This window comes from Phlebotomus papatasi, chromosome 2 (genome assembly GCF_024763615.1).
Source record: "Phlebotomus papatasi isolate M1 chromosome 2, Ppap_2.1, whole genome shotgun sequence".
NCBI classification, from domain to species: Eukaryota; Metazoa; Arthropoda; class Insecta; order Diptera; family Psychodidae; genus Phlebotomus; species Phlebotomus papatasi.
In genome coordinates this window covers 41,003,989-41,030,812 of record NC_077223.1, presented here as the reverse complement: position 1 = coordinate 41,030,812, position 26,824 = coordinate 41,003,989, and the positions used below count along the sequence as shown (strand labels likewise).

Sequence of the window (26,824 nt, the reverse complement as noted above, 5' to 3'; positions counted from 1 at the left end):
GTGGTTATTTTTGCATTGTTAACAAAAATCAGTTTTTTAAGTAGTCCAGCATTAAATTGGAGTACTATTTATTTGACGAATGTGGAGTCAATACATCTCAGTATCTTTGTGTTAAATTTGAGATATTTTATAATAAGGGGTCGAAAGTTATAATTCAATTAATTTCTCATTTTTCTAAAAGTGGCGATAAGTGGTTACTCCATCCTAACCCCTGTCTTAATTCTTGCAGAAATTTACTTTTGTCTGGTGAAGGATTTTTAACCAAGGATTTAGTTTTTCTCCCCTTATTAATTCAAATATCATTAAAAGTCCGAAACAGAAACGTTCATAAAGATCAAAAAATATCGTCATATTGTATTTTTCAAGATCTAATGTAAACCATTTTAGACGGTTCATTGTTCGATCAATCTGATCAAGAATGAATTTACTTTAAATTCGAAACACAACTGCGTTGGTCCTTAAAAGTAATAAATTAGTGAAAAACCGGTAAATAAACTTGAAAGTCCGTTAGAAGTATTTCGAAATGCACCCTACTGTACTGTGAACTGGCGTATCATGAAAATATCCCCTAGAAGTTCGATTCTGAGATAAAACTCCTTTTCTTCTGTAATAATCACCTCGAGTGGCTCTCGACTCAAATAGAACAGATTTTTAGCAGTCTCATCTATTTTCTATTGTAATTCCGAAGATTTGTAAAATTTCAGGAAAAGTATTTCATCAAAGAAAAATTGAATGAAAATTTTAAAAAGAATTTTAAAGGAGAGTATATTGAATTCTTTGCAGGAAACCCGTTTTACCAAAGGATTTTACGTTTACAGAGTTTTTACGTTGATATTTCTTTTATTCTTTTTAAAATAACTTCTAATATCTAACACTGATAAGGACCGATTTACGAAAGACTTTTCGCAGGAAGTTTTAGAAATATATAAAGTTAACAAGAGTAAAATTAAGCAGGAGATTTCGATTTAAAAACTATGGGCTCATTTATATTGACTTTTATAGTAAATTAATTTTGCATTATTTTTATTGGCAATTCCATTAAACACATTAAATCGGTAGTAAAGCGGTAATATAATGGAAATTATTATAAAGAAAGGCTCGCAAAGTGCTCGAACTCGTCGTTGTTAATTTTTTTTTTTCATAAATTGCCATTTAAATTTCAAGTGTGTACCCGGCTTAAATCAAGCAAGAGTTATGTTTTGTAAATCCTTTGGTAGAATGTTCAGAATTTGGAGGCATATTGACGAGTCGGATAAAATGTGAGATGGAAGAAGAATAGAATAATAACAAGAATTCCACAATCTCTAGACCTTGGTCAAAGTCGAGGGTGGTTGTTTATGGCCATAAACGAATGAGGGATGAAGATGTTATATCTGTTTTTGTATGTGACACAAAATTATATTAATTTTATTGCTAACTCCCTCATCTTCAATGGAACATGACTAATCGCATGTATTTGTTCAAAATGAATTCCTTCTGCCAGAAACTAACATCTTCATGTGATTTTTCCACTTAAGTCAAACTTATGGGCATCTGCATTGATTGCGGCAATTTTCCCAGTTTCAAAATTAATACACAAATAAATATGTGGAGTAGCTTAATGAAATACAATGAGTTAAATTAATTAGAGTACCTCATTGACACGCAATCGGGTGGCACAATGATTTGAGCGAGGAGAGAGGCAATTTTCGAGTTTTCCCTCAAACTGGAGATTAACTTAATTTGGTTCATTTAAATGAAATTGAGGGGATTTAAATAAACTCGGGGGAATGTGAAAAATTCTTGAGAAACTTTCTAAAAAGGCCCAATTTGAGTCAATTTGTTTTCAGTGAAATTAACACACAGAAAATTTAAAGACAATTGTGCTAGGTTCATGGGTAACATGTGAATCATACCCACCCTAAGTATCTGCGATGTTGGATATTGAGCCCGTGAAGGAGAAACAAGAGAGCACAGAAGACTATTGTAGTGCAAAGTCGTCGGTATCCATTGACGATGATGGCAAAAGACGCCCATGTAACCAGAAATGATTAATAGTTGATCGTGTTTTCAACAGCAATACACCACCTCCGACAAACACTGAAGGTGAAGAAGTTCCTCACGTTTTAATGTCCATCCTCGCACCTTCACCCACTGCTAGAACTTCACTACACAAGAGGAAGAAGTTTAGTGTACAAGAGGATGGTGGAATTTCACAAATTATAAATTGATACGCCTTCATTGAGCTTAGAGGTCAATGTCGTTGAATACTACTAAAATACAGCTTAAATGGATGCTTTCTTACTGAGTTTATGAGCAATAACTCTCGCTGATTTTTCTGACATTTATAGGATTTTAAACATCACCGACTTTCGCGGGATTATCGTAAAAATGGGAATGGCGAAGTGAAAAAGTTTTGACTGAATGCTGAAATTCGCAGGTTCCGTGCTTATTTCAAAATATTTCTTCAGCCAAAATCCTGAATGCAACTGGAAATCTTCTGTGTCTTGGGAAATTATTCTAAAAATTTTCCTCCATATAATTTTATCTCTTTTAGAATTTTGCACATTCGGGATTTTGTCTTTCGGGATTTTGGCCTTTTCGGGATTTTGGTGTTCGGGATTTTGGTTTCCGGGATTTTGGCTTTCGGGATTTTGTCTTTCGGGATTTTGGCCTTTTCGGGATTTTGGTGTTCGGGATTTTGGTTTTCGGGATTTTGGCTTTCGGGATTTTGGCTTTCGGAATTTTGGCTTTCGGGATTTTTTCTGCCACTGTGAGAAAACTGCTCTTTCTTGGAGTTCGTGCAGTTAAAATACCATCTAGAAGAACAGAAACAGCTTTTCTTCCTTTTGAATCTCTTAAAACAGTGAGAAAATCTCAAATATCCCAAATTGTAAATGGTTCCAAATTACCTCATTTTACCCTACTTGGAAAAAATTACATTTTTACTAAATTTTGGTGTCTCTGTTTCGGTGGAACGGTAATAGAGGAAGAGAAGACCAGGAGACCAATTCTGTAACAGTATGACAATGTCATATGACAAATTTTCGTTGTAAAATTTGAGATTAGGACAGCATTAAAGTCCAGTGAGTATCGAATGGTCATTGCAAAGGGCTCTATGAAGCTTTTACTAATTTATATGAGTCTGATTTATGATTAGTTCTTCCGAATTTACCACATAAAAATTTATATGTCATATGACAATTGTCATACTCATGGGCCTCACGACATTTCATTTTTCCATAGGTTTTTGCATAGAGGTATTGAAGACTATTGGCAAGTTTTTTCCTAAAGAGAATTGACTTATCAGTCTGATATATTTCGAAATTGTGCATTAAAAGCTATCTAAAAATACATATTTCATAATGTTCACCAAAATTATACAAGAACTACGAGCAAATTTGTTTAAGTCGCGGTGAAATATCTGCAAAATTTTTAGAAGGAAAAGTGAAAAATAGCTTTAATTTTTATTAGGATTGATGGGCTCCTGGTCATACTGCTACAGAATTCCTCTACAGGTCAAAATCCTGCATATTTTGTTCCGTATATACATAATCAATCAAATACATAATCAATTTCGAACTATTCGTTTCACAATCGCATCGCACTGATTGTAATTAATCAAGTGATTTCCAAATCTAACTTCGATTAATTCCTTAGGCTTTTAATACAGAAGTGAAAATACCCTTAGGTCTGTACGAACACAGTTGTAGTTTTTGTAAAAGTGTCTTGACTAAAGGATAGGGTACCATAGGCTAATCAAATCCTGGACTTTGAGATTTCTTCATTATGCCAGATGGACAAAGAGAAAAAAGAGACCATAAAGAAGTACAAGACCTACACTCTGTCTAGAGTACTTTTTCGTTATCGTTTTTTACCAATACGAAACAGTGAGAAAATATCAAAATTCAGGATTAAGTTCTGTTCACAATATTAGCCTATTGTTCTCTAAAGAATTTTCAATTTTCAAAAATATCGTTGATGTGCAAAAACTTCATACTTGAATTTCGAATATTGAAACTAAGAATGTTCTGAATGAATTTTCGTTTTGATGGGATGCAGCAGATAGTGGACGGAAAAATAGACCTCTCTTGATTTTTGCTCTTTAATTCTTCACGACGTTTCGAGGATGAATGTGCTCTTCATCAGGGTTTCGAATTTGAGTAAAAATCACGTACAGGTGGGAAATTTTACTGTTGCACTTCACTTGGACTTTTCCACAATTTTTCACGGAGATGTTCACCATCCAATGGGCTGACACATTCACATAGTTTGACATCATTCTGTGTCAGCCAATTGGTTAGTGAACATCTACGTGAAAAATTGTGGAAAAGTCCAAGTGAAGTGCAACAGTAAAATTTCTCACCGTTACGTGATTTTTCCTGCAATTCGAAACCCTGATGAAGAGGACATTCATCTTCGAAATGTCATGAAGAAATAAAGAGCAAAAATCAAGAGAGGTCTATTTTTCCGTTCACTATCTGCTGATTGAAACTAAGTTTTCTAAAAAACTCTTAAGGTAGTTGTGCAGTGCTACAAGACACAGTGATAATGTGGGAAATTAAAATGGAAAATATTACGAACCTGGTTGTTTTTAGTTTTCCTTACAACAAAAAATAGGTCATACGTGGACAAGAAATACTTCGAAATTCGAAATCATTTGGTTCATCTGACTAAATTTCTGGAACACAGGTATTTTCTACGGTTTTCAAAATCGACCCTCGAATTTGTCGAACTCTAGCTGTTCATTCTTTGGAGTCAAAAGTCAAAGAACAGACTTTTGCCAAAATACTTACTCAAGTCAGTTCTTGTGATTTTGTTTTTTTAATTTATAAATAATAGATATGTGAACAGAATGTAATGACCTTTACTCTGTCAGAGGAAATTTAAATAAACGAAATTCCATGCTGTTATTGTACTCTTCAGATAAATAGAAAAATTAGATCAACGAAAAAATTATTCATACAGTCAAGTGTGCTAATCCGGGCGCTTCGCTATCTGGATCGTTTATGACTAATCCACTTAAAATAATATTTTTATTTCCGTAATACAGTCACTATAGTAGCATAATATAACTATTCAAGTATGAGAAAAAGCAAAAATAATATTTTTATCCATTAAATAAAGTGAGTGTAATCGACTCATTTCAATCTTGTGCCAGCTGGGTTCTTCTCTAAAAATTTTCTTGCAGTGATATCTTCGCTAATGACACCTGGTTGATTGAAAACGTTTATTGTTTTTTTTTCCTTGTGAAAAAAAATATTTTAAATCCAAAGGTTTAATTAAAAGTGAATTAGCGAAAAGGCGACCCAGTTAGTGCATGCTGACTTATTTCAGTGTTATCATTATTTTATAAATTTTCTCTATTTTTGATATTTTTTTAATATTATGTTTCTGAATGAAACAGTGAATAATTCTATGGATTTAGAAGAAGTAAAAAAGAATTTCATCAGTCAAAAAACAAGCGTTTAAGTAGCACTCTTCGGAAAACGATCCAGTTACCCCACCTTACTATATTATTTATTAGATGGGTACATAAAATAAATTTTAATATTTTGAGAAAAACGCCAACAATTACTCTTCGAATCTACAATAAATTTCCATGAAATTATTGATCAATTTTCACAAAAAAGGGGAAAAAATAGATTGAAATTAGATTAAAAATAGAAATTAATTTTGAAAATCTGAAAAAAATTGTTTCGTAAGTCGATTTGTACAATGTTCAGCTTAAATTGACGTCACTGATCATTTATAAGTTTTTTTTATTACGTTTTCAATATTAATCTTTACAATAAGTGTACCAGTATTGTGTATAATCCAAGACACGAAAGGGGAATTTTCCGAGACTCACTATGGTGCTGTACTTTTTGAAATATTTATTTCTCGATTCGGATTATCCACCACGAGCAAAAGTTAAATTCAATTGATTACATAACACTGTTTTCTTTAGAAATCGAGCAAAAAAATCGAATAATGGGGATTACCATCTGATAAAGTTATTGACAGTGGAAATCCTCAAATTTAAGACACAGGCACACCTTTAAGCACAAAAAACCAACCATTTATTTTTTCAGCATCGTCGATATTCATCATTTGATCAGCTTTTAATGTGTAAATCGTGTCGATATAAAATTTCTCACCATCGGTTTTAATTGGCAGAAAACTATGCAATTAGCAAACAGTGTTAAATCTGCAAGAAATCAAACTATTTAAGCAGATAATAAAAATATCTGATATCTCATTTGACCATTAAAGTGGAAGTCTGTTAAATGAGCATCTCCAAGTGAATCACTTTTATTAACTCAGCAGCTATTTTGCAGTATATTTCGCGGTAGTTTTCATCTTCTCCAAAAGAGACTCTTGGGGGCAACGAGTGGCTGGAAATTCATTTGCTGATCTAGTGCTACTGGAATAGAGTGATGTACCATGGAAGTGGTTTGAAATTGAATTCTGCAGTGTCGAGAAGAGAATATGGAAATGATATTAAAAGTTCTCTTTTCGGGTAAATAAGGCCTCACTCACTATGGATTTTTTTTCTGTGAATTTATGAAGTTCCAAAAGGGAACCCGCATTGCATTTTGCGCAACAGTGACCGTCGAGGCGACTGCTGTTGACATTGCTAACTTCTCCAACAACAGTATGAGAGTCATGGTGCTGCGGGTAATTAGGTGACAGACACTGGGTCTCTACTCCCCATCCCCTCTCTAAGCCTCTAAATTTCACTTTAAACACACAAAGCCCCCTTCAAGAATTAAAGTTTCACTATTAATTGGAATTTAGAGGAAGCATGGGATTTTTATCAAATGCAATAGTGGAACGTAAGGCTGTCACAAAAATTTGAATTTTGCTTGAGTTTATGTAATATCTCATTGATGAACGTTACCATGCTGTAATTTAGCTTCAAAAACCAATTGTGAAGCTAAGGGCCTCGACAGACCTGAGGATTAGCCGAGAAACGGCTTAGCGTAATTATAATCGAAATAATTATTAAACAACATTTCCGTAATTTTCCACTAAGTCGTCTCTCGGCTTAAGTCGTAAATGTGTCTAGGGCATAAGGCTCAGTTCCTTTTTAAAATAGGAGAAAATAGCCCTATCTCAAAGGTGTCCCAAATCAAAGTTGTCTCACTTCCCGATACTTGTGTCTCCCTTACAAAACCATATTTTTTTTTGTTTTTTATTGAATAAAGGCTCTAGCGATTTCTTTCGTTTTTGTAAATATATTTTATAGAACTACACCAGACAAACATTTCGCCTCTACGTGCTTATGAACTCAAAAATCTGAATTTAAGTTTTTGAATATCCTAGTCAAACTATTCTGGAGGGAATATTTCTTAACGAGTTCAATAGGATTTAGATTTCTTGAAAGTTCTTGCTGCTTTGTAATCTGAAAGTTATGCCCTAGACATACTTACGACTTAAGCCGAGAGACAGCTTAGTAGAAAATGATGGAAGTGCACTTTTACCATTATTTATAATACAATTACGCTAAGCCGTCTCTTGGCCAATCCTCAGGTCTGTCAAGGCCCTTAAGCTTGTAAGTTCTAACCAACTTGGATCACCTTCTGGTCTTCCACATTGAAAAGAGAGATAAAGCCGTCTATTCAACGGAGTTAGGACAAGAGTTAGGGCCATATTTCATTCCAAAATTCGGTCTCAGCCTCTTGGAATTCTGTACTTCAAACTGGGGATATCACATTGTTACCACGAGAAGAAGAAAAGTTTATAGCTCCACCATCAAAATTAATTAATTGCGCAATCTTGTGTTCATATTCACACTTTACTAACGATCACAAAGTTTTTCAAGGGGGTTTGATTTAAATTCTTTTACTACCTGTGCGACCAGGATAAGGGGTCATTTGTATTAACCAGGGGCATGACATTTCCTATGTTTCCCATATGTTTCGAGCGCGCCGAAAAAACTTTTGAGTTCATTAGCTGTTTTCTGTCATTGTAGACTGAATTAGCAAAAAATACTAATACAAAATAAAAGCCAATTTATTAACGAAGAGGCAACCGAAAACCCTAAATTGGCAGCCTACGTAAATTTGAAGATATCTCGTGAAATGTGTACGAAAACAGGAAAAAAATTATACTAAAACTGGTCGCGTTTTTCAGAGCTAATGTCACCCCCCTGGTATTAACCATTTACCAACAAGTAAAGCATCGGTATCCTATTTGTCCTTAACGCGTCAAGGATTTACTTAACACCGATTAACACCAAGCTAAAATACGCATTATTCAAGGCCTTAAAGATAAGATTTGAAAGATAGGGATAGGCCTTAATTTAAATAAATTAATAAAATGAATGATTTTATGAATGATGATTATAACGGAAACAAAGAAAAGATCTCTGGAAAATATACAGCTTTATTATATATTATTATTATTATTTTATGCAGCTGATTAATACCAAGGCACAATAATTTTTTTTGTAATCATGTTTTTGACTTTTCAGTCAGAATGAATGAAACGTAGATCTAGTCATTTTGCTCTCTCTGATAGGAAATTATCAAAACATGTTTACAAACAAAAATTATTGTGCGCTGGGCATAATGCCCAACGCACAATAACTTTTGTTTGTAAACATGTTTTCGAAATTTTCTATGAAAGAAAACGAGAAAACTAGATTTCTGTCTCATTCACTCTTATTGAAATGTCAAAAACATGTTTACAAAATAAAAGTTATTGTGCGTTGTGCATAACACTCACAACTAGATTATTTTTGTAATTTCGATGCTCGCCGCTACGATCGCAAAACTGGGTCCTTCACATAAATTTGGTAAGTAAGGTTTAATTTAGACTTTAATTCATGCCTACCTGATCAGACAGGTATATAAGTAATTGCTTCATAAAATAGTTCAAGGAGTTATAATATTTTCGCAACTTCATTTTTGTAGAAAGTGACACTCCCTGGGATGCCTTAACAAGGGAGCGATACAGGAGGCTTATCTGGAGTCTTATGGCTTTCACAAACATCGAGTCGTAACTTATTATGTACGTCTATTTAATGCAAAGAAAAAAGCTTGTCCTTTCAGAATAGCGGCTAAACGGTACGGGATATCCACTTCCGGCCTAGGAAGACCCCCACATGGGTCAGTAATAAAACATAAATGCTAAAAAGAGTTTTTGATGAATTGGGTAAGAAAATTGGTCTTAATAATTGTCCTAATACCGGATTATGTGGTGTCCTAAAAGACTCTAAGTCCCTTTGTCAATCCATTTTGCCTATAATGAACTGTTTGACTGATTATTCCCAAACGGATGACCAAGTGTGACTACAATATACGGAAACTTAAAATGGATGATGGGAATTTCGAGTGGTTAAAAAATAGTAAATATTACTATATTTTGCCGGGAACACCAATTTTTAAGTCAACCTCAATATCTGCCATTTTTAGAGCACCTAAAATGCAGGAACAATTGTGGAAGTGCCAAAGGAATGGAAATGTCGATGGTATTTAACCAGCATCTTGAATTGATTATGTGTGAAAGCGTTCGGACGGAAAGAACGATACATCCTTCATGTTTGTGTTCCAACGACAAACGCACATTTAATTAAATGACTAATAGACTCCGGGTAGATCTTATCGGGGCTTCTTAGACGCTCTGTCGCGTCACTTTGCAGCACAAGCTGGTTAATTACATTGGATGTGGAAGTGTGGGGAAATGTGAATGAAAAGCTCATTATAAACAGTTTCATGCAGAGTTCATGTTCAATGACAAACGACACAATCATCTCGCTGTTTTCTTCGCCATCACAGCGCTATCGAAATTAATTTGCTGCATGGGAATTAATGTGGCAGTTCACGACAAACACCCCCTCGGAAGCTGCCATTTACCCTGATTTGGATTGATTGCATTTCGAGGATACTGCCAGCAGAATTATCGGGAGATTGTCGTCAGCGATAGTGATTAAATTACATTTCTTCATCCACTACAATTTTTAAAGTCGTTGTGTTCACAGTATGTGGTATTAATTCATCGATTAATCTCCGTTGAATTTAAAGTTGACTTTCTCGTTTTCAAATGTTGGCCGGACAATTAAATGATGTAATTAATTTGAAGCATAATTTTACTGCTCTGACTTCGAAAAAGTGGGTAATATGTCATGTGTAACCATTTGAGTTTTCTTTACTTCCAAATATGTGCCATTAACTCCTGTAGGAGTCGTATTTTCAAATAATATTGCGGTAGGATAGGGTAATGCCAAACGCACAATAGTTTTTTTTTGTAAACATGTTTTCAAAATTTCCCATGAGAATGAGCGAGATGACTAGATCAATGTTTCATTCACTCTCATTGAAATATCAAATACATGCTTACTAAACAAAAGTTATTGTGCGTTGGGCATAAGTCAACTTGCAGAAACAACCGTATTACGATTTTTGTATGTCCGTTAGTTTCAACATATGTAAGGGAAAGCGCGGTACCTTCGGACGATTTATGCTTCGAACAATTAATGTTTTTCAATGTGTTATACATAAAATTGGTCCATTATAATATTATGTTTTAATAGCTAGTACAATGGCTAAAATTTTCAGAAAAGAGCTTTAGGTGAAATTCAAGAGGAACATAGAGAAAAAATGAATTGTACGAAGCTTGAGTCGTCCGAAGCTTGAGTCGTCCGAAGCTTGAGTCGTCCGAAAGTAGTGCACTTTCCCCTACATTTTTGTGTTTTTTCATAAATATGTTAGAACTTATAGCTACAAAATTATTAGTGAGACAAAGCGACTTGATACCTCCAAAAACCTATGAAATAGTCGATCCTCCTAACTCACAAACACGAATCAAAACCTTTCTTTATCAAATACATTTAGGTATCCTGAAAACAGACGATAGTTGGGGTAGTTCCACTTAGGTAAACTTTTCTTTCTTAATTTTTATTTACTTGTGCAAAAACAGTGTTTGATACTAGGATGATTAACTAACGGATGGAGCATTTTAATTCAGAAATGGTATATTTTTCTTAAATTCTTTATAATCTTTAAGTCTTAGATTCCACAAAAATAAATATAACACGAAATGGTAGGCACATGTACAGAGAATATATTATTATTGAATTTAAAATGTTACTGGTGTTAAAAATAGAAAATCTGTCAGAAAAATTCAAAAAATTGCGAATTTTACGTATTTTTCATATAGGTTTTAGGAACTGTTATCCTCGTGCAATCATTTTAAATTTTGAGTTAATAACATAACATTTGATACTCTTTCGTTTGGTAAAAGTTTTAAAATGATTGCATTTGGTTTTATACTAAAACTAAAAAATCACTTAAGAAAAAATATACCATACTTTTGTACGGAAAATGTATGAGAATGCTCTGCCCTGGTTTTGATATTATTAAATTAAAAGGAAAACCTGTGGAGAAATTCAAAAAATGTTGCACGAAAGCCTTCCTAACTCCTAACTTACTTGTTAGGTAATTACTGATTATCGAGTATCAGTGTTTTTAATGTGTCCACCGTTAGACAGCAGGACGAACACTAACGAGAATACGGTTCATTTGTGATCCGGGTACTTATTTTTTAATTCAGGTGTCAGTAACATCATTCATTCATTTTCAACCGCTTATCCCTATTGGGGTCGCGGGCCCATGACATCCAATCTAGCAGCCCACGCCTGTCGGTCCTCCGCCACTTCAGGAAGATGTTCGGGTTCGATCCCGAGGCGTTCCAAGGCAAGATTCTGAATTTGATTCAGCCACCTTGTCCTAGGTCTGCCTCGAGGCCGAGGTCTCCTCACAATGGCTTGCATAGCTTTTCTGGGGAATCTTTCTTCATTCATGCGTTGAACATGTCCATACCATCGAAGTTGTGATCTCTCAACCCGAAGAAGCAGCTCCTCGACTCTTAGTTCCTCACGAACGGCCACATTCCTCACTCGATCTCTACGAGTGATTCCCTTTACCGCTCGAAGGTACCTCATCTCGGCAGCTTGTACTCGCGATCTTACCCTTTCGGTCATTACCCAAATCTCATGACCATAGGTGAGAATAGGAATGAACACAGCTTTGAAAACCGATAATTTAGCCGATCGACTAAGCTCGACCTTCCTCAACACGCTTCTGCCAAGCTCCCTCATTACTGCAGAAGCCTGACCGATTCGCGACGAGAGTTCTGCCTCCATCCTACCATCACTCGTGAATAACACCCCGAGATACTTGAACTTCTCCACCTGTGTCAATGAGTCTCCACTAACATGTAGAGTGCATTTCACAGATTGTCGGGAAATCACCATTACCTCCGACTTTTTGTCGTTCACCTTCATACCTGTTTCGGCACAAACATTTACAAATCGGTCAAGTGTGCGCTGAAGCTCTTCTTCGGAAGATCCAAAAAGAACCAAATCATCTGCATAGAGGAGATGGCTCACCTTGAAATCCCCAATACGAATCGCATTCCGCCCCCGACTGCGTTCCATAATCTTGTCCATGTATATTATGAACAACAATGGTGATAGAACACACCCTTGACGCAGTCCAACACTCACTTGAAAACCTTCCGATTTGGATCCGTTTACACGAACACAGCTACTACAGTCTCTGTACAATGACTGAATGGCTCCTACCAATTCTTCATCCAGTCCGTACTCGTGCAGTACATCCCAAAGTTGTTCTCTCGGTACTCGGTCATATGCTTTTTCCAAATCTATGAAACAAGCATAGAGTGGAATTGCATACTCCCAAGCCTTTTCGACAATCATCCTCAGGGTAAAAAGCTGATCCGTGGTGCTTCTACCAGGTCTGAAACCGCATTGTTCCTCACCCAGTCTGGGTTCGACTATTTCTCGACATCTTCTCTCAAGGATTTTGGCATACACTTTGCCGGGCAAACTCAGAAGGGAAATTCCCCTATAATTGGAGCAATCTTTCTTGTTTCCCTTCTTGAATATGGGTACAATGACCCCAACTTGCCAGTCCTTTGGTGCTCTCCCACTTTGCCAAGCCACCTTAAAGACACGCGTGAGCCAATTGACACCCGCTATACCCATGAGTTTTAGCATTTCGGGACGTATTTCGTCAATTCCTGCAGCTTTTCCATCCTTCAATTTACTAATCGCATACAGGACTTCACTCTCTGAAGGACTACTTTCCTCCCTGCCTTTACTCCTGGGTACGTCATCATCAGCGCCTTGCTGAGGATTGAGCAATTCTGAGAAGTACTCTTTCCAGCGATTTAAAACCTCTTCCTCTTTGGTCAGAAGATTCCCTTCCTTGGATGTTACTCCTTGGATGGAATTGCTCTTCTTCCCTCGGAGTCTTCGGACTGTTTGCCAGAAAGTTTTGTTTGCCGACCTATAGTCAAGCTCCAGCTTTTCACCGAATTTTTTCCACGCCTCCTCTCTAGCGGCTTTAACTGCGAGCTTTGCAGCCTTTCGCGCCTCAACATAACGATCACGAGAATCAGAATCCTTACGTTGTATGTACAACTTGTAAGCCTTCTTTTTCTCTCCAACGGCTTCTTTTACTCCCGGTGTTCCCCACCAAGATGACCGTTTCACGTTGTTCGTCACATTAATGCGCTTAACGCCACAAGCTTCTGTAGCCGAGGCCAAAATGGCTGTTTGGAAGCAGGCCCATTCAGCCTCTATGTCAGAAGGAGACTGTGGAATTTGTTCAAACCTTTCCTGTATGCCCTTCACAAACTTTTCCTCAACGTCTTTCTTCTTGAGACTCTCCCACCTAATGCATTTAAGCACTTTGCTCTTACCCTTAGGTAGAGCGGGAGGATCTTCGTTGAGGTTAATTTTTGCAAAGAGCAGGTGGTGATCAGTTGACAGTTCAGCACTGTTAAAAACTCGAACGTCTTGGACAATTCTTCTATCAACACCGGGAACCAAGACAAAGTCAATTATTGACTTAAGTCCTCGTTTTGTGTCTTCCCAGGTGTATTTATGAATCTCCTTGTGCTGGAAAAAGGTATTCATGATCGAATAACCTTTGATTGCGCAGAAATCCAGCAACATTTTACCGTTCGGGTTCTCACTCTTATCCCCGTTCTTCCCAATCACACCCCTCCATGTCTCAGAGTCAACACCAACATGGGCATTGAAATCCCCAAACAACACAACTGAATCCGCTTCAGAAGATGCCTTATTCAGGACTTCCTCCACTTCATCTAGGAAAGCTGGGTACTCTGACGATGCGTTCGGTGCGTACACCTGCAACACCGCCAGGGAAGATCTCTCAAGTTTGATCTTGATACCCATCACTCTCCCACTGTGTGTCCAGACATCACAAACCCTGTCTGACAGCCGAGGGCTTGTGAGTATCCCCACACCCGCCTGTGCAGACATTTCCGGTGCCACTCCGGACAGGAAAAGTTGCCACCCTTCCTCAAGATCCACAGTTCCACTACCTCTTTGCTTAGTAGACGAAACACCAATTATATCTAATTGGAATCTTTTTGCTTCGCTCTTAAGCTCCTGGTGCTTCCCTGTGAGTGAAAAGATATTCCATGTAGCCATTCTGAAGTGCCGTTGTCGTCGTGGTAGGCTTGTCAAACCTGATGTCACTCCAGAGCCTCTTCCGTTACTCTGGTGCCCTCCGACCCCGGGACCAGCGGTTGAAGCAACAGCTTGTCCATTGTCTCGCGTAGGTCGTTTCCGGTGCAATCCGTCCGACATCCGAGGCTCTTTGTTGTGTTTTTTTGCTGACAGGTTACTGTGACAACAGGGTGCAAACCTGATGCACAGGCCTCCTTACCCAGGAGACACGGGTTTTGGGGTGGTCCGCGGTTTAGTATTCACTAAGGACTTCTCGTAGACGCAAAGATGCCGATACGTGCCTATAGCTATTTCCAAACAAACTATAGCCAGTTCTAAAACCAACTACAGCCATTCCCTATCCGCCACCTGGGACGCGCCCGATGGGTACCCCAACCACACGGGGTCAGTAACATCTGTAAAGAAAATGTTTATTACCATTTCTTTATTTTTCAAGAACAAAGGCTATAGGGTAAGTGTGCCAAATTCCGGCCAGCTTGCAATTTCGGACACCTTTTTTGTTCCTTGAATTTCCATTTTTTTTATTTTTTTTTATTTGACCCTAAAGTTCATTGCAATCTGTACGCGGATGTATACATTCAGCAAATTTTTATCACAGCAAAAATGAGTCTTTAAAGAGTGTGCATGCCCTCTGGCACGGCCTCTATTGACTAACATTTACATAAAACTTTTCACCTGAATTTCCATGAACTTTTAGATTTTACTAACTCTAGAGATTATACAATGCAAAAGAATAACAAAAAAATGTAGCTTCGACAAACAAGATGACGTGAAAAAGATATTGCAAGAATTCCCGAAGGGCAAGGAAGTATGAGAATGATGGTGGCCGAAATAGGACACCAAAGCTATGTCTATATTTTTATTCATTTTAAAATGTATTAAGAATTATTATAGATTAAATTAAGTCGGTAAACTCTTTACAAGGTTCCAACAAGCAACACTCTTTAAGAAAAAAGAATAAAAAAATCAATTTGAATTTTAAATATTACATTTCAAACTTGAGACTTTGACGTTTGCATGCAACTATGCCGAAATTTGGCACACTTACCCTAAAGGCTCTGGAGGCTCTGAGTCTCAATCGATTGAGACAAAATGTTATGTCGAATCAAAGGTGTTTCACTGTTTTTCATTTTTACTGACCAAAATTAAATTCTTTTGTCTATTACTTGAATTATTTAATGATAAATTTGATTTTTTAACTAACCAGTTTTCTAACCAAAAATAAAAAGGGGACTCTCCGGTTACCTCACACAAAAAAAAACACTTCTTCAATCTTGTCCAGAGCTTTCGGTCCTGGATATGGACCTTCTTCAGTGGCTACAAGGATTTACAAATTTATTTTAGAAATTACACTGAAATACAATATCACTCCAGTCTTTCATCCAATTATTCACTGACCAAAAAAGTTCATACAATTTAATTCGTTCAAAGAATGCAAAATTAATTTTCAGAATACAGCATAACATTGAAGAGTTCGAGCATTCTGCAAAGTTGAAGTAATTTCAACACCCTTTTTTTAGAATGTTTCTGGGACAATTGAATGATGTAATTAATAGGAAATATAATTTTCCAATTGCCAAAGTCGTCAATCAATTTAGGAGGGAAACAGAAATTTACACCAAAAATCAAATTGTAAATGGGAAAATGAGTATGATACAGCTTTTCAACACTCTGAATTTTATTTATATGATTCGTTGTAAGTAAATAACATGTCTGAAGAAATCCACAGATGAAATTATTCCTTTTGATCTGCAATTGCTCGATGATTTTGCTCTCGAGGCGATACAAGATTCTGCCACTTGTGCTAAAATTGCATTACTCGCACTCAATATGCAATTTATGGGCATCCAGCGAGAAGATTGGTGCGAACAAGATAATTTCCCCATCATCCCACACTCATCTCCAGCACGTCCCAAGAGATAGGTGCTTGGCAATCATGCTGCATTGGTACTCTGGGATGAGAGTGATCATCCAATCCATAGAGTCTGTAAATCATCCTGCACTTCCTCATTGTGCCCTGGGATTGCCGATTTTGAGTGGCGTTCAGCTCATAAATCCTCAATGTGTCAAGCCGTCAGTGTCAAAATTATAATTTTCTCATTCACAAAGAACTATTTTTTGCTAGATGAATAACACCCCGGGAACACATGTAGTCAATTGGGATGGTGTCAGAGACACATCATCTGTCGCGAAAGTGAAGACTTTTCGGGAGTTACGATCACGCACGCCACTTAACCCCTCGCATTATGCCCCCGAGGGACAATGTGTCTATTTGATAATTTTCTCAAGCACAATATTACCATTTATGAGCAGAAAACAGCGCAATGTAGATGTTTGCTCTTATTATTAAAAATTCTCCATTCATCTGAGAGGATTTATTGACTACCCTGCAATGCGTGCAAATCTGTTTGCACTGCTAAAATTAATAAGTGCATTGTGTTAATATTTACTCGAATATTGTGTAAAAATTTCGTCGATGAACTGTTTCATTTGCTAAATGGATAAGGGAAGACCTTGAGGGTGAGTTTAAGGGTGCGTTTAAGAAAAATAATATGCACCAGGAATTAAAAGAATATGACTGATATTACGTTTAGGGAGTAAAAGGTACTAAATCATTGAAGCACATTTTCAAAATTAACTTAAAAATAATAACAAACGTCCGTCCGTCCGTCCATGCATCCATCTATCTGTCCGACCGTTAGGGCCTTGACAGACTTGAGGATTAGCCGAGAGACGACTTAGCGTAATTATATCCGAAATAATCGTTAAACCACATTTCTATCATTTTCCACTAAGCCGTCTCTCGGCTTAAGTCGTAAGTGTGTCTAGGGCATTACCATGCCTAGAGAACAAACGGTTAGAGATAAAGAGATAAAGGCATAGTATCATCAGGGGTCCCTCCCCATAAGTCGACCCAGGGATCGTTAACGTGCATATAATTGCCCCATGCTCATTGGAAAAATATCGGGATAACTGATAAAACTGAACCGATTTCAATCGGTTATGAATCGGTAACAAACCGATTAGCAAGAAACGACTTATAAAATCGACCTGAAATACCTTCCTAAAGTATAGCGTCGACTGGCGTAGGCTGTTAAACTTGTAGTCCAAATCCCCGACCCTAATTAAGATAAGCGATTGAAAATGAATGAATGAAATATTTAGACAATTACCTTTCATTTATAATTCTAAATTAAATATTTCTAAAAATGTTGTCTGATAAAAAATCTAAATAAATATTAAGCCATATGAGCAAGTCTTAGGTCTGAAGATCATATTAGTAATACGGCTAGTGATGTGTAAGGTCCACCTTTTTATTTGTTGGTAAATTATTTTTTTTACAAATTGATTGATAAAGTCGATAAAGTATTTTTATTAATTGATGATTAAATATTTTCAGGAAAATGTGTATTATTATAAAGAATCTGTAAGGTTCAAGGTCTTAGTAAGGGGATGGGTAAGGGCCTTGACAGACCTGAGGATTAGCCGAGAGACGGCTTAGCATAATTATACTCGACATAATGGTTAAACTTCATTTTCATCATTTTCCACTAAATCGTATCTCGGCTTAATTCGTAAGTGTGTCTAGGGCATGAGGGTATAATAAAGAAAGGCTATATCACTGCATAAAATTAAAATCTGAAAACTGTGTATCCATGGCGCATTGAATTTGAAAAATACAGTCGAGTTTCTCAAATTTGAACTCCTCAAATTTGAACGACAGTTGAGTTCAAAATGTAAAATTTGAGGTTATGTGAAGAAAGTTTTGCGTGGAATCTGAATTAGAACCATTTTTCTCTGGTGTTTCTTCAATAATTTCGTATTATATTAACTCCCGCAACAAATTCCATTTATTTCATAATAAATGACATTGATATATTCTCTTCTCAGTTATTTATCTTAATTTAGGGAAAGTACATTTCACATGAATTCCGTTACGTTTTTGAAAATATTGTTCAAATTTGAGGAACTCTACTGTACTACGAAATTTCCAAAGTTTGATTTTCTACTTCAAGTTGATGTTAAAGTATTTTTGTCTTTGTAGGGGAGACCGGGGTAGAATTAGCCACCAAATGAAATTTCTCATTGCGTATAATTTCTAAAAAAATGTTTGTATGAGGCTGATAAATATTTCAATGAATAGGAAGGGTAGTATATATTTAGAATAGAGAGTAGTTTCCTCAATATTCCTTCGCAGGCAAACTATAAGATATCACTATCTACTATACGTGGCTAATCTGTCCCGGTTTCCCCTACTATTATTTATAAAAAAACAAATTTCCTTGGAAATTTATTATTATTTGTTTATTATTTTATGCTATTTTATTGAACATATTTTTTTGATCCTTAATTCAAAAAATTCTTTGTCAAAATGTCCCACAAAAATCCTTCGGGGTTTCACTTTATTGCTAGTTATTTTAGCTTATTTCCTCAAAAACAAAATTCTATATTTTTTTAATGATCTAAAGAAGATTCGAACCTGGGTTACTCACAACATAAATCTGTCGCTCATATTGAGTGTCCCAAGAAGCAAAATAGCTGCCTTATAGAACCAAGTATTAAACAAGTCTTTTAGTGCACTTTTAAAAGACTTAAAGTAAAAATTTTCTGTTGAAATTCCTATAGAAGTTCTTATGATACTTAAGAGTGCGCCACTTTACTTATAGTAATGTCAGTGATGGAACCAAGAGCGTTATAAGCAAATAAAAAGTTTTTTGGTTCTATAGTGACTTACTTGAGGAATTCTACAAGACTATATTAAGAAAAAACTCCTTCTCGGGGTTCTGTTCCTAATTTAAATACAATTGATTACACGAGCACGAAATGTCGTTTAAAAATTTAAGTTACTTTTTTTAATTTGCTATTTTTTATTAAAAATTTAAATCAAAATTTTCTTACATCTTTTAGTAACTGAAAATATAAAATTGTTTAGATTTACATAAAGAAAGAAGATTTGAGTACAGCGTGCTATTTTGCTTAAGTTCCCTTTCCTAACATATTTCCCATATTTCACAGCTGTCAATTACAATTTTTCCAAAGCGCAAATGAAAACAAATTGTTGGAATTTTACGTGATTTAAATAATTTACCATTGCTTTCCCAAAAAGCGATATTTGCTTTGAAAATAGAGCAAGAGTTGACACTGGTCTTTAATTTCTGAGCATTATTAATGATTCTAATCCAGTGTTTTCCCAAAATCTCACTAAAATGGCCTTTTCATGGTAATCTGAGTGCATCAGTAGATGTTTTTACAATTTTCCGAAAGGCATTAAGTACCAGAAATTGTGTTGTGCACCCTTTTCTCTGTTCATTTGAAAACAGAAATATAGACCGAGAAGAAACATAATCATCACCCTTATTTGTACAGTGTGTGCCTGGTATTAAAGGGATTATCAATTTACAAACTTTATTATCGTTTCCTCCTCTCGGCATCATTTTTCTTCATTCACTTGGTTATGGGCTGTTTGCTATTTTTTTTTCTCACACGTAAATTATTGACAGAGATTGAGAAAAAAAAGTCTGAGGGTTAAAAAGTAGAGAAAAGAGCTCATTGGAACAGTGGCATATTTATTGAAAATTGTGGATGGTAAAGCAGTATTCTAGGGAGCAAAATCCTTAAAGTTTCATTTCAAAAAATGGCGACTAAGTGGATTAATCAGACGGATTATTGGTAAATCCCCTGTGATTTATGATTCTTTCCCCAAAACAGTGAGACCTGGATAATGTTTCTCTTTCTGTCTTTTCAAACATGCTTTTCTCTTCCCCATTTGGATTGTCCTTAATTTAAAGTTTTCCCATTCCACACGGCAGTTTTTGGGGGATGGATTATGGCTGTATTTTAGTTCGTGTAAAGAAAATAAATACTCAATCCTCACTTAATGCCACTTTGTAGGTGTTATTCAGCTTCTCTTGCTCGTTTTTCGAGCGACAAGATAAAAATTAGACCAACATTGTATTCACAATTTACCCTGTTGCGCACTGCATCTTGAATATATTAGCACAAATTTACTTCTTCTTCATTCTACCTCACTGTTTACCATGAGACAGGAATTAAGACACTTTAGTGGATGCTTTTGAAGTAAAGAATACCTCAAATGAACACTACATAGTAAGGCTTTAAGGGGTTATATCTTTTTGAATGCGAAAAAAATAAGAGGTTTTTGTGAATTTATGTGACTTTTTTAATGAATCGATCTATATTGAATTGAAGTGGTACATTCTTTTAAACTCATGTTATTGCGATCCGTATATTTGTCTAATGTTTTGAGTAATACGATAAAATAGAATTAGGATAATTGAGCCCCATGACATATTTCAAACTTTTTATCTTATACATATTATTCTTTAGTATGGATTTATTAATACTAAGGGCCTTGACAGACCTGAAGATTAGCCGAGAGACGGCTTAGCGTAATTATATTAGAAATAATGCTTAAACTACATTTCCATCATTTTCCACTAAGTCGTCTCTCGTCTTAAGTCGTAAGTGTGTCTAGGGCATAAGGGCTTACAATAAAAGTATCACACAAAATTATCAAAGATGCGTGATCTCTTAAACCTGGTAGAGGGACAGGAGCAGGGTTTTAGGATGTGTTACTAATTTTCCTGCACAGATTTCCCTGCAGCTCCCGATATCCTCCTGGACTGTAAATATTGAAGGTCACGTTTAATCCATTCAGTCAATATACTAAAAATACTTGAGATAGAATGTTCATATTTTGGAATCAGTTCCTTAGACATTAATAGATGTATTTTTTTTAAAGAAAATAATTTTATGTGATATGGGGTGGGAGAAGCCATAATCAAAAACACTTATTAACAGTCACAGTGTTTAAATTATTTATATCTAAGAAAATACATTGATAACCAGAATTCAAATCAGAAAAGAGGATATAGGCAAATTTTAACAAATTCCACGAGATGTCAACTTTTCTGTCTGTTATTTTATCCGAAAAACTTTGAATGACTTTCAGCAAAGTGAGATAAAAAACAATCAAATGTATTTTTATTGCTGTCAGGCTATTTTTCTTAAGTAATTGAGGGAGTAAAATTACTAAAAATCCACTCCCCATAGCAATTCGGAAATCAATTGTATAGAAGTAAATTATTCAAAATCACTCAATTTACGTATGATGTGTAATCCTATAGTAAGGAATGGGTTAATACGATCATTGCAAACATACCAGGGTGCATTTACCAAGATACATAATAACTATTTGAATCGTTAAGATGATTTCAATATTGAGATATAGAGAACTACAGGTGAATGCCATAAGTTCAGATGGACTTTAGCATAGCTTTACACAGCAAAGTGTACCAATAGGAATATATTATTCAAAGGACAAAACTGGATCTTCCCCCAGTATTCAGAACATCTTACAAAATTTGAGGCAGAACGGACAGAACTGTCATCGGTTTGATAATATAAATTTTTGCTTTGTCAAGTCAGGCACCTCCAAGTGCATATCATATATTTTGCATCCTTGTTAATGGGCAGAGCTTCACCATTGAGATATGTGGACACAGTTTTTACTTTCTGTTGCGATTTAGAGCAGAATCACATTGACAGTAAAATGCTCACCGTCACCGTCAAAGCCCTCACCGTATTTCGTTGATTTACGCATTTTCATTGCAATTCTTACGCAAATTTTCCATTACGATATTACCTTGTCTCATACTCGGTGGCACTAGGTGAAAATAGTTATAAGAAAATTGAATAAATAAAGCGAAAATGCGATAAACGGTAGCAAAAAAAAAACTGTAGGATTTTTTGCTACAGTTTTTCGTATAGTTTTTTTGCTCACCGTTTATCGCATTTTCGTTTTATTTCTTCAATTTTCTTATATTATTTTCACTTAGTGCCACCGAGTATGAGATAATGTAACACGGTAATTGAGAATTTGCGTAAAAATTACAATGAAAATGCGTAAATCAGCGAAATACGGTGAGGGCTTTGACGGTGACGGTGAGCATTTTACTGTCAATGTGATTCTGCCCTTAATCTGGAACATTTTTTTCGTATTCCACATTAGTTTAAAAGTACCCATGGGTATACTAAGAAATATTAATTTTTGTAATTTGGCGGAAAGTTAGAAGAAAATACTATTTTGCCTGAAAAATTACTTTAATTACCTTATAAAACAAAATATAATTGTATATCAATCTCAATATAATCGTTTTTATGGAGAATCTAACAATAATTCTAAAAAATATTAAGTTAATCGGATAAAAAGTACTTGTTTTTTCTACTACTAGCCGCATGTGAACAACACGCTTTGAGAAAAAAAGCCAAAGTACCGAAAGTAAACATCCCCAAAATCTTAAAATAAATAGTCAAAATCTTGATAGGATTGAAGTCACACAGAGGAGGATGCCTGAAATAGTTTCCTAAAATATAGAAAATTGCTATAGTCGCTATAGTAGACTCTCTCTCAATCGGGCATATAGGGCAAAATGTCATCCAAATTATCGATAGATTTGGGCATCAAAATCATTATAAATTCCATAAAAAGCGTTCAAATTTTAGGAATCACGATAAAACAAGGGGAAATACAGCAAATTTGAACAAATTCAAACGTGAATATGGTCAACAAAATTTTGCGCCCGATTGAAAAAGAACCGATTGAGCGAGAATTTACTGTAATTAAGCCATATGTCCAAGTGTTAGGTCTGAAAACCGTAATAGACCACACAGTGTGACATTATTTTACTGCTCGAGCTCAAAGAGAAAATAGTTATATAATCTGCTTTTACTCAATTTGTCACCAGCCTGGAGCTTAAACGGTAAAAGACATCAACTTTCGGTCTCGATGACTCCCAATAGAAAAAGAAAACATTGAGGTATCTCCAGACGATTTTTTCCTTTTTTTCTCACTCTTCTCCACTTCTCCATCCCCTCTAATATCATGTTTTTTTGGTTTATTTCGAAAATGGCATTATGGATCTTTCTTTTTAATTTTCGGATAAGTTTTAGAGGTAGTCTAGGCGATTTCGTCCAAACATATCTAAGACCGCAAATTCGTCATTTTGAATTATTTTGAATCCAAAGTCGATCACTTTGGAGGGTTCATTTATTAACCAATTTGGTTAAATCTGGATTTTTTGGAAAGGTATTTAAATTTCGAAATCGGCTGCATCAGTCTTTATCAATAATAAATCGGTTAAATACCTATAATTGAATCACTTTTTTCGGAAATAATTTTTTTTACTTAATTATCTTTGTATTATATTGGATGGTCTTTCTTTTCCCTTACCTCACCCATGCCCTCAAAACCATATTTTCGGTTTTTGCGAAATAGCTCCTAGATTTTTTTTTATTTTCGAATATGTTTTGAAGTAAAGGAGGAAATTTCGTCCTTATCGTACAGCCATACAAAGGGGAAACTGGGGGCTATTTTAAATGTTGATTTTTATTTTTTTTTTAACTATTTACTGGATTTATTCGGCCATTTCTTGAGTGGATAAGAATGACTTTAGTATCTATAAATTCTAATTTAAAAAATCGCAAGTTTTACAACTACCCCACGTTTATTACTACCTCAGTTCCCCCTATATTATATTTACCTATGCTATTCCAACAAAAAGCTTCTAATTTTTATTGGCTATATCTTAAAATTTTACACGTCAAGACATTAATTTTTTTTTACTGTACATCCCTTTGTACTTACAATCTCCATATAAGACCTTCAATTTTCTTTTGCATTTTCATAATTATTTGAAGTGCTAAAAAATAAAAGCTTAAAAAACATTCTTTTAGGTAATAATATAATAATTTAACGTGCAAATTTTATTATGGAGTAGCCTGTAATTTAAAAGGTGAGAATCTCAATGCCATTTTCAAAAATGAATTGATGATGGTGTTTTCTTATGCTATATTAGTCTTGTATTTGGCGTTTTTAATTACAAATTTCAGCTTATTTCGCCAAAACCATATGAGGGGCGTACCGTAAAATATGGTTTTATACACATTACTCAGAAATTTAAATACTTACCTACCTACAAGAAAGATATGCAGTAAAAATACGGTACTATAAAAATTGATCCGTCTTAAAAAGAATAAAAAATGAAACTGTTCTGTCCTCCCCTATTAATTTTATAAAAAAAGGTTTACTGAATTTATTTTATTTAATTTGTTTTTTTTTCTGAAATTAGAGCATGGCCACAGGCTTCCGGTAAGATTCATTTGTGTTCAGTAGCATTTTACATTGGCATGTCACATGTTTGAAATTTTCCCAAAACCACATCCACTAAAAAGCTCTAACCTGACGGAATTTGATAATTATTTATGAAAGTGGTGCGTGCTATAGAAAAACTTTTTCATACATTGCGGTTTTCTCTGCCTTTCCCTGGGACATTCCGGAATTACCAGAACCTTTTTTTTCTGCTCTTAAAACATCCTCCTTGTTTGCATTTTTTCCAGAGTTTAATGGGGTGGTGAAATTTTCGAATTATCCATTCATGTATTCTCCTGCGGTTTTTACCTGACCTCTTCAGGTGGTTTTCCGCCTCTTCATCCATCATCCATCTGCGAGGTGTGGCTCATCCAGATCTTTTATTGTTCCACTTCGTCTCTAATCATCTCACATTTCTCTATTCGCTTTGCACAGCCTCCACAAACCTCTCGGACATTGTAGCTGAAAATTGCCTTTCAATTAGCGTGTCTTTATGGTTAAAACGGCAACAACAATAAAAATGGTGATAACCGAAAATATCTACCATAAAACATTACAACTATAAAAAAAAAAATGAACGACATCAGTGTTTTTTGATCGGTACCACGAGAGAAATAAAAGCAATTCTCTTTTGGGTATTGTAAGTATTCCCATGTGAGTGAAATTTGAGTCAAAAGGGACAGAATGCAATAAAGCTATATGGCCCTTTGATATTATTAATTTGATTCCATACACGTGACCATGGAGGCGTCTGCGGACAGCACGAGGAAGTGCCATTAGTGAGTCTAACAACATAATAATGTAGCTTGCACGCAAGTTAAAAAAAAAGATTCACGGTGAAATTAATAAAGTGATGGAGATTTTTTGTGACATTAAGGGATGTTTATTTCGTCTATCCCCTTTGTAAATCCGGAAAAATTATATATGCAGCGATTTTAATCTTTTTAAAATTATAATAGGTACTGAGTTTATAGATAAAACGTATCGTTTTTTTTTTTCTTTTTGGAAATTAATAAAATAATTGACTTTTATATTTATTTTTAAAACTTTACATAAAAATAGTAAAAGTTAGAAATTAAAGTACAAAAACAATAAAAACCCAAAATGTTTCTAAGTATTTCGTTCAATAACAACTGTTTTTAAAACATAATTAAAAAATATACTGATGTATTAAAGAACCAATATTTAATTGAATTAAAATTCGCAAAATAATTTAAAACGATTATTTTGAGTAATACAATTTAATTGTGAGTGTTTCAATTTGGTATGTATTCCCAAGACAAATTTAAGATTGGGTATTACATGCTCCAACTGACACTATTAAAATACAATTTAATTTCAGAAAAAAATTAATTATTGACTTAAAAAACAGATCATTACAGGATTCATAACCGATTTCAACATTCTACAAAATTTCTCGAATACCCAATGAAATTAATAGGCATGACTCAAGGATATTTTCAAATATAGAAAAAAAAACTTGAAGTAAGAAAACCTCGACTAGTGGAGATTTAGATTAGATTAGATTACAGTGGAGGCGGTTCCTCGCGGAACCGCTGCATCCAGGCTTCCTTGGGGGCCCATTATGCATTCCCGGTTAAATTAATCCCTGTTAAGGGCAAGATGGTTCAAGCCAGCCCGTTTTTCGAATAAACTCCTTTAAACAGGGCGGCTTCAATCTTGATACTGGGTCTGATCTTGATACGACTAGGGGAAACTGGAGCAGATTACCTGGCAAATGAAGTTTTTCTTATAAATAGTGAAAATATGTTTCAATCAGACTAATTTCAATGGATAAGGAATGTGTTTTCTCTGAATAAAAAAAATTGCTCAATATTGTTTTGAGGGAAACCTGTCGTATCCATTAAAAGCAATCTATCATGCCCATTAAGGATAACTGATCGAGGTACGCATTAGGCGTATCCCTGGCCCAGGTGATTTATACGGAATGGCTGTAGTTTGTTCCAGAACTGGCTATGATTCTTTTGGAAATGGCTACAGACACATATCGGCATCTTTGCGTCTACGAGAAATCTTTAGTGAATACTAAACCGCGGACCACCCTAAGACCCGTGTCCCCTGGGTAACGAAGCCTGTGACCTCAAGCATGTTTTACAGTAATATTGCCACAGAAAACACAACAAAGAGCTTCGGATGATGGATGG

At 35.3% G+C, this 26,824-nt stretch overlaps 1 protein-coding gene across 1 annotated transcript in view; it reads right to left on the bottom strand.

Moving 5' to 3' along the window:
* The window catches only part of LOC129800964 (uncharacterized), a 28,909-nt gene extending 14,301 nt beyond the window's left edge, over positions 1-14,608 (bottom strand). Inside the window, exon 1 of the mRNA XM_055845711.1 lies at positions 13,036-14,608. Within this exon, the coding sequence (XP_055701686.1) occupies positions 13,036-14,608 (1,573 nt within the window). The remainder of the gene's footprint in view (positions 1-13,035) is intronic.
* Between the last annotated feature and the right edge of the window lie 12,216 nt (positions 14,609-26,824).